The 16270-nt window shown below is 44.0% G+C and overlaps 1 protein-coding gene across 2 annotated transcripts in view; it reads right to left on the bottom strand.

The window, feature by feature from the left end:
* Positions 1 to 1103: 1103 nt before the first annotated feature.
* Positions 1104 to 16270, bottom strand: part of angpt4 (angiopoietin 4) — a 61277-nt gene continuing 46110 nt past the window's right edge. Inside the window, exons 2-10 of one of the 2 annotated variants that reach the window (XM_072451765.1) lie at positions 10959 to 11114; positions 10757 to 10878; positions 9283 to 9367; positions 7426 to 7489; positions 6435 to 6547; positions 6267 to 6368; positions 3386 to 3552; positions 3145 to 3278; positions 1104 to 1316 (exon numbers count right to left, since the gene is read on the bottom strand). In XM_072451765.1, the coding sequence (XP_072307866.1) occupies positions 1156 to 1316; positions 3145 to 3278; positions 3386 to 3552; positions 6267 to 6368; positions 6435 to 6547; positions 7426 to 7489; positions 9283 to 9367; positions 10757 to 10878; positions 10959 to 11114 (1104 nt within the window). In that variant the 3' untranslated portion in view covers positions 1104 to 1155. Of the gene's footprint in view, positions 1317 to 3144; positions 3279 to 3385; positions 3553 to 6266; positions 6369 to 6434; positions 6548 to 7425; positions 7574 to 9282; positions 9368 to 10756; positions 10879 to 10958; positions 11115 to 16270 lie in introns of both variants that reach the window. The other variant, XM_072451764.1, reaches the window with a different exon arrangement.

Here is a 16270-nt window from a genome sequence, read left to right as displayed (position 1 = left end):
ATGTAAAACTGTATATCTGTAAATAAAATGTGTGTGGTCATATACTATAAGTATTTGTCCAGAAGAATCTAAAACTCTTTACCCTAATCTAAAATGAAGTGTCTTTAATAATTTTTTTATAAATAAGCAAATAACGTAAAACAATAGCTGTGTGGCTGGGGAAGAATGTCACAGACACTCAGACTATCAGCACAGGAACTCCACAGGGCTGTGTACTTTCTCCTCTGCTCTTCCCCCTGTACACAAACTGCTGCACCTCCAGCCACGACTCCGTAAAACGAATCAAGTTTGCGGACAACACCACCCTCACTGGGCTCATATCGGACAGGGATGAGTCTGTCTACAGGAGGGAGGTGGACCGGCTGGTGTCCTGGTGCAGCGGTAACAACCTGGAGTTCAACGCCCAGAAGACAGTGGAGATGATCGTGGACTTCAGGAAGTAACAGCCCCCCAGCTCCCCCTCACTATCACAGACTCCCCCATCTCCACTGTGGACTCCTTCCTCTTTATCTGCACCACCATCACCCAGGACCTCAAGTGGGAGCCCACCATCAGCTCCCTCACGGGGAAGGCCCAGCAGAGGATGTACTTCCTGCGGCAGCTGAGGAAAGCAAGTTCCTAGTTTGTGATTTTTATTCACTGACAATGGCAATAAACCTTTTTCTGGTTCTGATTCTGAAATGAGTTCAAACCAGGCGCAGGCTCTAATATCACTCACATGTTTTTGAGTGCTTTTCATTTGTACTACTTTGATTCATCATATTTATGATATTCTGAGGTTAATCCCAGTTTCTTTACATTGAAATCACATTATGTTACACTTAACTTTTGCCTCCATTCTGGAATTTAGAATGTTTTTGTTTAAGGGAATTGCAACTTGGAGAAGCAGCAGTAACCACTTACAGATGAATGATTAAATTACAAACACCCAGATTATCATGATCTTTACATCATTTATTTACAGTGATAGATGCAAACACTTTCTTGTAATCTTTCCTTTCTTGCTCCAAATTCCAAGCATCTTTTTTGGCGAGTTGACTATAACTGAACCACATCATTATCCATCTTGAAGAATCCGGAGAATATTGTAAACATTGTTCGTACTTCTGTCCTGCTTGTACCGTTCTGTTTGTATTTTTAGATTCTGTAAAAGCCTCAGAAGTCGTAGGGCCGGACCATCATGGTGGTGGACCTCAGGGAGTAGCTGGGCCCTCGGAAATGGTGCCACTTGATTCCGTTGAGTTTTCTGATGTTGTGGCCGATGGAGTAATAGATCCCGTTCAGGTTTGAGAAGCCGCAGGCGTCGAACCACCAACCTGCAGGCAAACCAAAGTGAGAAGAGATATTGTAGAGGTCAGCATGGGACACTTAGCGACAGCTATGGGGGCCCACAAAAAATACTATCAGGCAATTACGTTACATTGAAAACATAGTGCAAAAGAGAAAACGTTCAGTACAATATACGTTGACACAAAAAATAGTTTAAATAAAATAAATAAATCTTAGTTTCAATAGCTAAGTTGTTTTATGAAGTCTTGAAATTATTAGTGTTTGAAGCAGATTACTTTCATACATTCTTCTGAAATTTAACTTTTTTTGTGTGTTTTTTAATCTGATTGGTAGTGATCGTAGGTCAAATTTATTGGCAGAAACCCTGGTATATTAACTGTGGTCTATGTTTTGTCTTGTAGCATAAATATGAATTTCTCTGCTGAATATCACATTATTATAGAGAATCCAAAGAGTACTTCAACATGTATTTAATCAAACATAGGGCTGGGAATCACAATCAATCATAATATCACAATTTTGCAATACATGATATAACCGATACATTTCTACAATATATTCACTATTTTAACCACTACCTTCAATATGACATATATACATTTTAAAATGATGTAAAATGTATTGCATAAACTCTCACTCTAATCAATTACTATATGTATAAATGTATCAAATGTATGATTATCTCCTTCCATTTTGCTTTTTTATTCTGTTGTCCGGGTACATTCTTGATCATCTATTCTAATCTTTCTTAATATGTAGATGCTGCATTCAAGTCAGCAGATTTTTGTACAATATCAGCCGCTTGTTTTTTTCTTGTCCGACAATTAACATGCTAAAATGCTGCAATTATTTCACTTCTCGTGGCCTATATTCATGTTGTTTTGCTCCATACATCATCCCCCTTTCTTAAGTGTGTTGCAAATGGCTGCGATTATAACTGACTGTCTGAGTAATGTTGACCACTTCGGTCTGTTCCCCGGGGATTTGGACCTTTTTTACCAGGACTATTACAGTAATCTGCATCAGAAATCATGTGGGGAGCTGTTTGTCTTGGCTCGGACACAAGGTGAGGTCCAGTGCAGCGGCTGGGACGGACCAGGGTTTAGGGGAACCAAAGCAACACTGCAGTATTTCTGAACTTAGAATGTAAATAAAGGTTTAGTGACAGAAAGTATAGAGCTAATTCTGATATACAGGAGATGTAAAGGGGCAATTTTAATAGTAAATTGTATACTCAAGTAATTTTATTTTGAGGATTCAGGGATTGAGGGAGGAAAAGGGATTAACCAAATAAGCATGACTGAAGATAATTAGGACGCCAGGTTTATCTATATAGACCTTCAGACGTTCCATTACACAATAATGTTATACACTGTCAACTGGACAAACATTTTAAGAGTGAAGTTGTTTTGACACTCACCCAAGTAACACTAAGTAACATTTTCACCTTATTAAACATCTTTGTCCCTGTGATGGTAAAATACGTGTAAAATAAGTGTACATCGTTGCCTCCATGCTGTATCTGGGAGGGAAACCAGCCTTGCAACATCCACCCGAAGACAACTCTCCTGAGAAACCCTGGCTCTTTTTTTTTTTTTTTTTTGCAATGTGAAAGGTTTTTGTATGTGAAAACAATCTGAAAAACAAATCAAAACCTTGTAGCGTCTAGTGCTGCAGGGGAAGCTCAATCAACCAGAGTTACTTAGTTCTGCTTTAAAAACGTCATTTCCTTTCCTTACTTTAATTTTCCAAACATAGAGACTATTCAAGCAGTCCAAATTCCACATAAGTGCCCCACCATATACGTTGAGAGTAATCATAAGGCACTACAACATTGGACTTAGAATCGCGTACCTCCAGTGAGCATGAGTGCACATTTGCAGTGGTCACAGTTGTCGTTGTCCTGGTCTCTGGTGCTGAAGCCCATCCCTTGAGTGGCCAGGCTGCTCTGTCGGCCCGCTGTGCCGCTGTAGCCACGCAGATACAGCCTGACAACAATACCGAACAGATCAGACCATTTCAGAGTTCGCAGTAGTCCTTTACATACTCTTCCTTCCCACCCCCGGAGTGTGTGTGAACAGACTCTGGTCCGTACCTGTACTGCTGCCTCTCACCGGCCAGTGTGAAGCGGTCGTATTGGGAGTAGCCGACGCTGCCCTCCCAGTCCTCCAGCTCCACTCTGAGGGTGTACTGGCCCTGAGAGGTCAGCTGGTGCAGCACCTCGTTCCCCAGCCAGTGCTCCCCTGACACTTCACCAAAACCCTGCACGCAAAAGCATCAATATGTCAGAGCAGAGGGCGATAGCTTATTTATTTTGATTCTTATCCCATAGTAGACTTAAATTGTTCCTCCTTTGACTTATTCATTGTTCATTGTTTTATGTTGCACCGAATCACTTATGTATTTGAATTTTGTTCATTGACAATGGCAATAAACCCTTTCTGATTCTGATTCTGATTCTGATTCTGAATTTGAGTATAGTTCTGAATTAGTCCCGTAGATAACTGGCGCTTACTATTTGATTTGCTGTGGTTGTGTTTTATTTTGAGCATGGACTATATGGACCTTGACAAAAAACTGTTTAGACAAAAACTATAGTATATTGAAGCACCACAAGCTCAAACAGTGAGAAACGAGAATGGCTAGGAATCGGATACTCACTATGACAAAAACATTTTTTAAGCTTATCTAGGCAGGAACCCTTGTGAGATGGACAGAGAGTTATGATTTCAGATAATAATAAGCCAATGAAGAAGGACGTCTATAGCTTGCCTGTCTGTGCACTTTTACTGTGGGTTATGGGCGACTGAGTCAAAGGGGCGTGGCCATCCATCCGTGGTTTGGCAAAATCACAATTGACTTCTGAATAAATGCTTGCCTTGCTCTTGTATGACCGCTCTAACTCATCATCTTGTATGACCGCTCTAACTCATCATCTAGTATGACCGCTCTAACTCATCATCTAGTATGACCGCTCTAACTCACCATCTAGTATGACCGCTCTAACTCACCATCTAGTATGACCGCTCTAACTCACCTTCTTGTATGACCGCTCTAACTCACCTTCTTGTATGACCGCTCTAACTCACCTTCTTGTATGACCGCTCTAACTCACCTTCTTGTATGACCGCTCTAACTCACCATCTAGTATGACCGCTCTAACTCACCATCTAGTATGACCGCTCTAACTCACCATCTAGTATGATCGCTCTAACTCACCTTCTTGTATGACCGCTCTAACTCACCTTCTTGTATGACCGCTCTAACTCACCATCTAGTATGACCGCTCTAACTCACCATCTAGTATGACCGCTCTAACTCACCATCTAGTATGATCGCTCTAACTCACCATCTTGTATGACCGCTCTAACTCACCATCTTGTATGACCGCTCTAACTCACCGTCTTGTATGACCGCTCTAACTCACCATCTAGTATGACCGCTCTAACTCACCATCTAGTATGACCGCTCTAACTCACCATCTGGTATGACCGCTCTAACTCACCGTCTTGTATGACCGCTCTAACTCACCTTCTTGTATGACCGCTCTAACTCACCTTCTTGTATGACCGCTCTAACTCACCTTCTTGTATGACCGCTCTAACTCACCTTCTTGTATGACCGCTCTAACTCACCATCTAGTATGACCGCTCTAACTCACCATCTAGTATGATCGCTCTAACTCACCTTCTTGTATGACCGCTCTAACTCACCTTCTTGTATGACCGCTCTAACTCACCTTCTTGTATGACCGCTCTAACTCACCATCTAGTATGACCGCTCTAACTCACCATCTAGTATGACCGCTCTAACTCACCATCTAGTATGATCGCTCTAACTCACCTTCTTGTATGACCGCTCTAACTCACCTTCTTGTATGACCGCTCTAACTCACCATCTAGTATGACCGCTCTAACTCACCATCTAGTATGATCGCTCTAACTCACCATCTTGTATGACCGCTCTAACTCACCATCTTGTATGACCGCTCTAACTCACCGTCTTGTATGACCGCTCTAACTCACCATCTAGTATGACCGCTCTAACTCACCATCTTGTATGACCGCTCTAACTCACCATCTGGTATGACCGCTCTAACTCACCGTCTTGTATGACCGCTCTAACTCACCTTCTTGTATGACCGCTCTAACTCACCTTCTTGTATGACCGCTCTAACTCACCTTCTTGTATGACCGCTCTAACTCACCTTCTTGTATGACCGCTCTAACTCACCATCTAGTATGACCGCTCTAACTCACCATCTAGTATGACCGCTCTAACTCACCATCTAGTATGATCGCTCTAACTCACCTTCTTGTATGACCGCTCTAACTCACCTTCTTGTATGACCGCTCTAACTCACCATCTAGTATGACCGCTCTAACTCACCATCTAGTATGACCGCTCTAACTCACCATCTAGTATGATCGCTCTAACTCACCATCTAGTATGATCGCTCTAACTCACCATCTTGTATGACCGCTCTAACTCACCATCTTGTATGACCGCTCTAACTCACCATCTAGTATGACCGCTCTAACTCACCATCTAGTATGACCGCTCTAACTCACCATCTGGTATGACCGCTCTAACTCACCGTCTTGTATGACCGCATCATCTTGTATGACCGCTCTAACTGACCACTCTAACTCACCATCTAGTATGACCGCTCTAACTCACCATCTAGTATGACCGCTCTAACTCACCATCTAGTATGACCGCTCTAACTCACCATCTAGTATGACCGCTCTAACTCACCATCTGGTATGACCGCTCTAACTCACCGTCTTGTATGACCGCATCATCTTGTATGACCGCTCTAACTGACCACTCTAACTCACCATCTAGTATGACCGCTCTAACTCACCATCTAGTATGACCGCTCTAACTCACCGTCTTGTATGACCGCATCATCTTGTATGACCGCTCTAACTGACCACTCTAACTCACCATCTTGTATGACCGCTCTAACTCACCGTCTTGTATTCCCTCCAGCTCCTCTGGAAGTCTACGCTGCCATTGCTCCTCCTCTGGAACAGTGTCCAGCCTCCACCGGCCGAATCCATGTCACAGAACACCTGAGGGAGAAGGGACACGTGCTGGAAAATGAAATGACATCATTCATTTGGGTGCCATTGTTTTACCTGCACGGGCTGCGTCCTGTTGCTGATGTAGATGTGGTAGAGACCGCTGATGGAGTGGCCTGCTCTGTAAACCTCTGCACAGTCTCTCCACGCATGGCTCCTGACAGGGGGCGCTAGAGGGACAACAGAGCAGGTCATTTGGGGTTAAATTCAAATATTTATAAATCGTTACTGACTGACTAACTGAGGTATCAAAAGGGGTTGATTACCATGCAAGAAACGTACAGATTTTTAAAATATTTTTTTGTAAATACTTGAAATAAATTGTTTATATTTTAGTTTATCTGCACATTTAATTTATAGATCAGCGATACTATACAACACAAATCTAAACAGCTAGACACTCCTTACTCCTTTACCTTATTTTATTAGTTAATTCTTAATTTATGCATGCCATATTTAACTTTATAGAAGTTGCTATTATTATTAATTGTTTTATGTTGCACCTTAACGCCGAGACAAGTTCCTATGTTTGCAAACTGTGTTCAATGACAATGGCAATACACCTTTTCTGATTCTGATTTTAAAGCTTTTCTACATTATGTGTTGCTCAATGCAGCGTAATACAGCCTTAGAACAATAGTGTCATAGTACAGTTTTATGATGAGTGCAAAAGACTGCTTAAGACTCACAAGCTCAAAAGATTTTCTTCATCACATCTCTATTAATTAGACATTGACGAGACGAAACGGTTTGACTTTTATCTGCTGCTTCTGAGAGTCAGGACTTCAGTGTGATTAAATCCACCTGTCACTCACATGAGGGTGGCTGACCAATAGGAGAAGTGGGTGGAGAAAAGTGTCAGCATATGAGCATAGAGCTGCGTTAAATAGAGAAAGTGTGAATCATGATTTCACAAAACTACCATTTTTCCGAGAATCAGATCACGATTCATTTCATCTCATGGTAATTGAATAATACACCACATAAAATGCTCAATCGTGAAGTTACATTCCAGATTCCTGTTTAAAGGTTGAGGTTGCCGTCTTACGTGCAGTGCTGGTGACCATGTTGATGAGCGTGTGCACAGACTCCATGAGCTGGGCCTGTTGTCTCTGAAGAGCAGAGTTGTTGCTGCTGGCCACTCGCAGTTGTCTCTCCAGGGCCTCGATCGCTGCCATCTGTGTCCGCACTACAGACTGCAAGGGAAAGAAAGTGACAGTTACAGCTGAGGTATCTGATCGAAGTAGGTATTTGAATCTTTGTAGCAACTTCCAAGCTCTCACAAACCCTTTGGCAGAGCGTTTAGTTTTCAAATGCATTCATTTTTGTCGCTTGCACAGCTTTTTCGGATGGAGATGTGAAGCTAGGTGGACCACCCTGCCACAGCCAATCAGCTCTCATCCCAGAGTCGTATATGCACATGGCTCTTTCTTACAGGTTTGCGTTAATCATGTCTTTTGCCATTCCATGTGGACAGTGCATTTAGACACAGTGCCACATTCACAAAAGGCGCTGTCTCTGATTTATATTGTCTTAAAAATGTGGAAAAACAGAACTAATTCATTTGAAGGTTTTGCAGCAGACCAAAGGTAATCCTCACTTTCTCACATATCCTGAGCATCCTAATTATTCAGAGAGGAGTTTTAAAGACTTTAGCATGCTATCAGAGAGGAGTTTTAAAGACTTTAGCATGCTATCAGAGAGGAGTTTTAAAGACTTTAGCATGCTATCAGCGCTCTTCCTGTTTTTTGGAGAATAAAGCTCCCTAAAATTTGAAGCAGAACACACTCAGCAGTCTCATTTTGACCCTATGAGCTGCTTTTACAACTCATGTGTAAAAGGGCAAAAGACATTTCTCTACATGGAAAAAAATAGGTACAGATTCTATTTGCAAACATTGAAGTAAATGTTTAGTGTTAAGTGTATTTAGTGTGAACCAATTAAATAGGTCAAATCAGCGGCAATGACCTATATCATTGTCTCATGATTTTTTTTTATACATAAAATTGCTTTTCTACTGGTGTTATAATAATGGCATTTGAATGTTAGCAGAAGAATGGGACGAGACACAATTACCACAAGACAAGACACGACATTGGGTCCACACAAACTAGACAAGATGAGATTTTAGCCACACTATGTTGTTATTTATTTAATTTCATATTTCTGTTGTCATTGTAGGAGTTTTTTTTTTTGCCGTGGCTGGAGAGCCGCGGTGCGGTCAAATGGCCACGCAGTTTCAGGGACCGCGGCATTTCCCTTATAGCCCGTTATAGCCTCATGGCTAACCCTAACCCTAACCTTAACCCTAACCCTAACCCTAACCTTAACCTTAACCTTAACCCTTACCCTAACCCTAACTCTAACCCTAACCTTGACCTTAACCTTAACCTTAACCTTAACCTTAACCTTAACCTTAACCCTAACCTTAACCCGGCGCGGTCTAAAACGGTGCTAAAACACGGTCAAATAGCGGCGCAGTTTCAGGAGCCGCGGCGCGCGGCCGGCACAAAAATAACATGGCAGTTTCGGCCGCGCGCCGCGGCACTGCAGACACTCCCTTTTTTTTTACTATGGCTAAAGAAGTATAACTCACCGGCTTTAATCCTCTCTTTGTCCAATCCAAACAAAACTCTTCCGCATGTGTCTTCATACATTTTATCTCAGTTTTGCAGTGTTTTGCAAGTGAATGGAAAAGATTTGTCTGAGGTCTGGCACAGAGTATTGGAGATTATGTGGTCTTGACCTTGACAGTAATCTTCAAAGACCAAAGTGCTAGTCCTGAAATGTATTTTGAGAGTTGTTGAGTAAACGCAGGCTTAAGCCACAGAAGCTAAGGTTACGTAGAGATAGTCTAACCTTTCCCACACATGTCATGTCACATTATAAGCCTGTATTTAAGTACCTGTAGTCTGTTCTTCTCCTGCCTCATGTCCTCCAGCTCTCCTCTCTGCTGCGACTCCAACTGGGCCACCTTGCTCTCCAGGCGACTAAAACACACACACAAAAGGCACATCTTTTATTTATATTCAACCTTACTTCATTGTTAGATTAATAAATGGTTTCTAAATGTTGCATGTTGTCCGTCCGTCTGGGTTGGTTTGGATTCTTGAGTGTCTTTTGAGTTGAAAAGGTTCAGAGGCTGTTGTAGACTGTGGGCGGGTTGTATATTTGTCCTCCATTCCTATTTATAGAGGGATTTTCTTTCTGAACAAAACTTGCCTGCTGCACTCCTCTCTCAAACCATACATTGGCACGTCCAAACACAGAAGCAACAGAGAAGGCAGTTAAATTCGGTTTTACAATTGGCCGTGCATCTTCATAAAAGCCACAGATCACACATTTGAAGGCAGAGAAGGTAAACATTTTAATCTGGTATCTACAAACATTAACTACTAAAATACTTCAGATGCAAGATAATTGTTGTATAGTTATCATCAAAAAAGGTATATTTTGTAGGATAATGGGTTACGTTTTAGGCTCAAGACCACATAGCAATACTTTAATTAGAGGCTTAAAACAACTGGTTTAATTACTGTTGTTTCATTTTGACATCAAGAGTATGCATTTGTGTGAGGGACCTATTTTGTGTGTTTTGTGTCTTGGTGTTTCTGGTGAAATGTTTGCATGAATGACGTCTGGTGTAATTGGAGAAAATTGCTGTCAAAGGCCAGTGCCCCAGGTCCATATGGGCAGCAGTCCGGCCTCACTGCAGGACGCCGCAGAGTTAGACCACAAGTTTTAACTTGTCCTAACAGTTTCAGCTGAAAACAATGTGCATCAGGTCTCATGGGGCAGGAAATAATTACTGCAGCTTTCTATTATTTCGATGAACATTTGATCATGTTGCCAAATTTAGACACAACGGCTGGTTTTGACAGTCTAAATCTAGTCGTGATGGTCAGATCTTCTTTCTCTGAAATGTACAATTAAGTATTTTACTTTTAACAAATAAAGCGAATAGCCTCCACCCCAGAATTGGAGGAAAGGTTTGCAGCTGGGCAAACAGTACACAATAAAAATAGATTTCTCCTGACCATGGTTAACAAGCAGATCATTGCTGCTCATGGCAGGCATAAGTGCTTTCCAAAGACACTTTCCAAAGACAACAATAATTGAAAACATTATGATTGTTTTGCCCTAAAATGGGACAAATTAGTAATATTTTGGAAGTCACATTTATATAATGCTTTTCTACCTTCAAGTCACTCAAAGTACTTTACATCAAGAAGCCTTATACTTATTTACGTGTTAACTTACACATTCACACACCTGTGTACGCACACACACAACAACAGTATTCATCTGTAAGAGCTTGAATCACACCCTGTGTGTGGACTGGTGGATCTGATTCTCCTTTGCTGAACCTGGAGTTGTACCTGTTCTTGTCCCTGAGCTGGTTGATCTCCGTGGTCTGCACTAACAGCTCCTTTTCCAACTTGTTTGTGGACAGAGAGTTCTCCAGGAGTTGGATTTCTATTCGAGATGTGTGGTTCAGAACCTGGAAGACAAAATGAGCAATGTGTAGCACTGTCAGGAAACTGAAATCTGTATGTAAAGCTCATTCTAAAAGCACGTTACCTTAGCTTCCACCACGTTAAGTTTCCTGGTCTGCTCAGCGCTGTGCGTGAGGAGGTTTGTGCCAATTTCCAACATGGTCGCCGTCTGGTTGTGAACGGCGTGAGACTGAATGTTTGAGATGTCAGGCTTTAGACCCCTCTGGATGACGTTTTCTAACTGTGGAAGAGAAAGAAAAAAGTGTATGAGTTACATTAGAGGTAAGCTATTTTAAAAAATAAGAATATAGAAATCAGCTTTTCTGAGCCATTCTATTCATAGTCACGTCAAGTGTCTTGCCCACAGCAGCAGTTGACTAAGCTTACGCTCTCTTACGGCTTATGCTAACTTTTATTAAAATGCAAAATATTAAATAAATAACAACCAATCAAACTGTAAAGTAAAGACTGTTGTTGCTTATTTCAGTTTGTTATTTTAATTAGTTTATTCAAAAGAAATGTATGCCTCAATAGTAAACTTGAGACACAAACACATAGATGCTTTGTCTGGAATGTTCCACAATATGGCATTAAACTTATATATCTCGATGGAAACAAGAAGGTGGTGCCATCAGGTCAAGTTACTGGTCAGATCTATGGTAAGGTGGGCCCACTCACAATAAGAATATATGTTTTTATGAGATTTTTGAGCAATAAAAACATCTGTAATGTAATAATTTAATATGTTTAAAGCCATACTGTGGAACAATCCAGGCAAAGCAAAAACATTTAGATGATGAAAATGTGGTAGCATTCCCTCAACCAGAAAAATGACAGAGTACACCTTTGAAGTAATAACCATATTGCAGGAAGGACAATAATATCTATTCCGGTTTGATCTCACCGTTAAAGAAACTAAATTGGAAAAAAAGAAACGAGCAGCGGGCAGCAGGAAATATGTCATTTGGATTTGGATTGCAGATGAGGTGTTCCCTCTGCTGATGATTGCTTGTTGGTGATTGTTTGCGTGTCTGTTTTTAGCTTTATTTTATATCTTGCATGGTCCATTTTATGGATTATTTGCAAACACTGTTAACTTGGAGCTATCTCTAGTCTGCGCAGTATATTTATGTCAATCAAATAAATAAATAAAATAAATAAAATAAACAAAATAAATAAAATAAATAAAATAAATAAGATAAATAAAATAAATAAAATAAATAAAATAAATAAAATAAATAAAATAAATAAAATAAATAAAATAAATAAAATAAATAAAATATGCAATAGTTAGTTTGGATGGTAGGGGATTTTTTTTTTTGGAGCAATGGCATCTTGAATGCAAAAGAAAAAGATCACTCAAACATGCATGATTAACTTTGAGAGGGAAAATGCGAAGGGAAAACAGTTATAACATGCATGCTTATACGCTCTTAAAAGTAGATTTAGCATAATGTGTTTAGAACTGTTACATATGTATATGTCATGTCTGTTTAATGTGTCTCTAATCACATCTTATATAAATCTGCTTCTATCTCTGGGAACATTGACTCGTGCCAACCCACTGTGCCACCTCGCAGCCCTTGCCACGGACACATAAATAATCCCAGCGTCTTTTTGTCCCTTCAGAGCCCCCGTACCCACGATATCAGTGCCATGGAACAGCCCAAATATATCTCTGCACTAACAAACAGCGCTGCCCAGAGGGACAGCATCTGCACAAGAGTCAAACCAGTGGCCACCTTAAGAAAAGACACAGGGTCGAAGGGACAAGCAGTCACATAAGAGTTCAACAGAAATAATATGCATGTTCATGTTCTATACCAGCCATTCCCGACCTAATCTGACCCACATTTGGGTCCCAAAAGATGCAGTACACAGTGGTTCTTGAAAAAGAGGTCCGGACAAGATTATGTGATTTTAATGAAGGGATGAAATGTTAATTGCTTATATAGTAAAGTAAAATATTTGTTGTAATCATTATTGCCTCTCCTTGAACCGACACCTTAACGTGGTGGAGGGGTTTGAGCGCCCGAATGATCCCGGGAGCTGTGTTGTCGGGGGCTTCAAGCCCCTGGTAGGGTCTCCCAAGGCAAACAGGTCCTAGGTGACGGGTCGGACAAAGATCGGTTCAGAAGCCCCCTATGATGAGTAAAAGAACACCACCCGCAGGAGGATCCATAAGGGGCCGGTGCAGAGAGATCTGGGCGGCAGTCGACGGCAGGGGCCTCGGCGACCAGATCTCCAGACAGAGAGATTAACTCTGGGGACATGGAATGTCACCTCGCTGGGGGGGAAAGAGCCTGAGCTTGTGCGGGAGGTTGAGCGATACCGACTAGATAGAGTCGGCCTCACCTCCACGCACAATTTGGTGGTGCGTCCAGCCCCATCTCCTCGAGAGGGGCTGGACGCTCCACTTCTCTGGTGTTGCCCGCGGGGAGAGGCGGCGGGCTGGTGTGGGCTTGCTTATAGCCCCTCAGCTCAGCCGCCACGTGTTGGAGTTTACACCAGTGAACGAGAGGGTCACGTCCCTCCGCCTTCGGGTGGGGGACAGGTCTCTCACTGTTGTGGCGGCCTACGGGCCGAACGGCAGTGCAGAGTACCCGGCCTTCTTGGAGTCCTTGGGATGAGTACTGGACAGTGCACCGACCGGGGACTCCGTTGTTCTACTGGGGGACTTCAACGCCCACGTGGGCAATGACAGTGACACCTGGGGAGGGGTGATCGGGAAGAACGGCTTCCCCGATCTGAACCCGAGCGGTGTTCAGTTATTGGACTTCTGTGCTAGCCACGGATTGTCCATAACGAACACCATGTTCAAGCACAAGGGTCTCCATCAGTGCACATGACACCAGGACACCCTAGGCCGGAGGTCAATGATCGACTTTGTTGTCGTGTCATCTGACCTCCGGCCGCGTGTCTTGGACACTTGGGTGAAGAGAGGGGCAGAGTTGTCAACCGATCACCACCTGGTGGTGAGTTGGATCCGCTGGCGGAGGAGGAAGCCGGACAGACTTGGCAGACCCAAGCGCATTGTAAGGGTCTGTTGGGAACGTCTTGTGGAGCCCTCTGTCAGTAGGGTATTCAACTCGCACCTCCGGGAGAGCTTCTCCCATGTCCCGGGGGAGGTTGGGGACATTGAGTCCGAGTGGACCATGTTCTCCGCCTCCATTGTTGATGCGGCTGCTCGGAGCTGTGGTTGCAAGGTCTCCGGTGCCTGTCGTGGTGGCAACCCCCGAACCTGGTGGTGGACACCGGAAGTAAGGGATGCCGTCAGACTGAAGAAGCAGGCCTATCAGGCCACTCTGGCTTGTGGGTCTCCAGAGGTCATCGGCAGGCCAAGCGAGCCGCGGCTCGTGCTGTCGCAGAGGCAAAAACCTGGGCCTGGGAGGAGTTTGGGGAGGCCTTGGAGGAGGACTATCGGTCGGCACCAAAGAAATTCTGGCAAACCGTCCGGCGCCTCAGGAGGGGGAAGCAGTGTCTCACCAACACCGTTTACGGTGCGGGTGGAGGCCTGCTGACCTCGACTGGGGATGTCGTCGGACGGTGGAAGGAATACTTTGAGGATCTCCTTAATCCCTCAGTCACGTCTTCCGAAGAGGAAGTAGAGACCGGGGACTCAGAGGCTGGCTCATCCATCACCCAAGCTGAAGTCACTGAGTATCTGGATGTTGTAGGACTGTCTTGGTTGACACGTCTCTGCAACATCGCGTGGCGGTCGGGGACCGTGCCTCTGGACTGGCAGACCGGGTGGTGGTCCCTCTGTTCCATCTACAGAGGGATCACACTCCTCAGCCTCCCGGGTAAGGTCTATTCCAAGGTACTGGAGAGGAGAATCCGACCGATAGTCGAACCTCGGATTCAGGTGGAGCAGAGTGGTTTTCGTCCCGGTCGTGGAACACTGGACCAGCTCTATACCCTCCATCGGGTGCTCGAGGGTTCATGGGAGTTTGCCCAACCAGTCCACATGTGCTTTGTGGATCTGGAGAAGGCTTTCGACCGTGTCCCTCGGGGTGTCCTTTGGGGGGTGCTCCGGGAGTACGGGGTCCGGGGCCCTTTGCTCAGGGCTGTCCGGTCCCTGTATGACCAGAGCAGGAGCTGTGTTCGCATTGCCGGCAGTAAGTCAGACCTGTTCCCAGTGCATGTTGGACTCCGCCAGGGCTGCCCTTTGTCACCGGTTCTGTTCATAATTTTTATGGACAGAATTTCTAGGCGCAGTCAGGGGTCGGAGGGTGTCCGGTTTGGGGACCACAGGATCTCATCTCTGCTGTTTGCAGACGATGTTGTCCTGATGGCTCCATCAAACCCGGACCTGCAACATGCACTGGGACCGGTTTGCAGCCGAGTGTGAAGCGGCTGGGATGAGAATCAGCACCTCCAAATCCGAGGCCATGGTTCTCGACCGGAAAAAGGTGGTCAGGTGGGTGGGGTGTCCTTGCCCCAAGTGGAGGAGTTCAAGTATCTCGGGGTCTTGTTCACGAGTGAGGGAAGGATGGAGCGTGAGATCGACAGGCGGATCGGTGCAGCGGCTGCAGTGATGCAGTCGCTGCATCGGACCGTTGTGGTGAAGAGGGAGCTGAGCCGAAAGGCAAAGCTCTCTATTTACCGGTCGGTCAACGTTCCTACCCTCACCTATGGTCATGAGCTTTGGGTAGTGACCGATAGAACAAGATCGCGGATACAAGCGATCGAAATGAGTTTCCTCCGGCGTGTGGCTGGGCGCTCCCTTAGAGATAGGGTGAGGAGCTCGGCCACACAGGGGGAGCTCGGAGTAGAGCCGCTGCTCCTCTACATCGAGAGGAGCCAGCTGAGGTGGCTCGGGCATCTGTTCCGGATGCCTCCTGGGCGCCTCCCTCGGGAGGTGTTCCAGGCATGTCCCACCGGGAAGAGGCCCCGGGGAAGACCCAGGACACGCTGGAGAGACTATGTCTCTCGGCTGGCCTGGGAATGCCTCGGGATCCCCCCGGAGGAGTTGGAGGAAGTGTCTGGGGAGAGTCTGGGAGTCCCTGCTCAGACTTCTGACTGCTGCCCCCGCGACCCGGCCCCGGATAAGAGGCAGAAAATGGATGGATGGATGGATATATATATACATATATATATATATATATATATGTATATATATATATATATATATATATATATATATATATATATATATATATATATATATATATATATATATATATATATGTATTAGCTAGAACATAAGGGGTCACTGGGAGAAAAAGGTTGGGAACCACTGGCCTATATTACAGTATTAAGGACTGTTACAATAGAATATAACAGAATAGCTTTATTGTCTATTATGGTAGAAATTCTTCTTCGGCACACACACAAAACAATAGTACAGTAGTACTTAAAGTAAGTTAAAGTAAGTAACGCAATAGTATAAGAGTA

The sequence above is a fragment of the Eucyclogobius newberryi genome, unplaced genomic scaffold (genome assembly GCF_026437365.1).
Source record: "Eucyclogobius newberryi isolate DKJ021-1_F unplaced genomic scaffold, fEucNew1.0.hap1 SCAF_19, whole genome shotgun sequence".
In the NCBI taxonomy this organism is placed as follows: domain Eukaryota; kingdom Metazoa; phylum Chordata; class Actinopteri; order Gobiiformes; family Gobiidae; genus Eucyclogobius; species Eucyclogobius newberryi.
The sequence above is the reverse complement of the archived record's forward strand: the minus strand, read 5'-3'. Positions and strand labels throughout refer to the sequence as shown.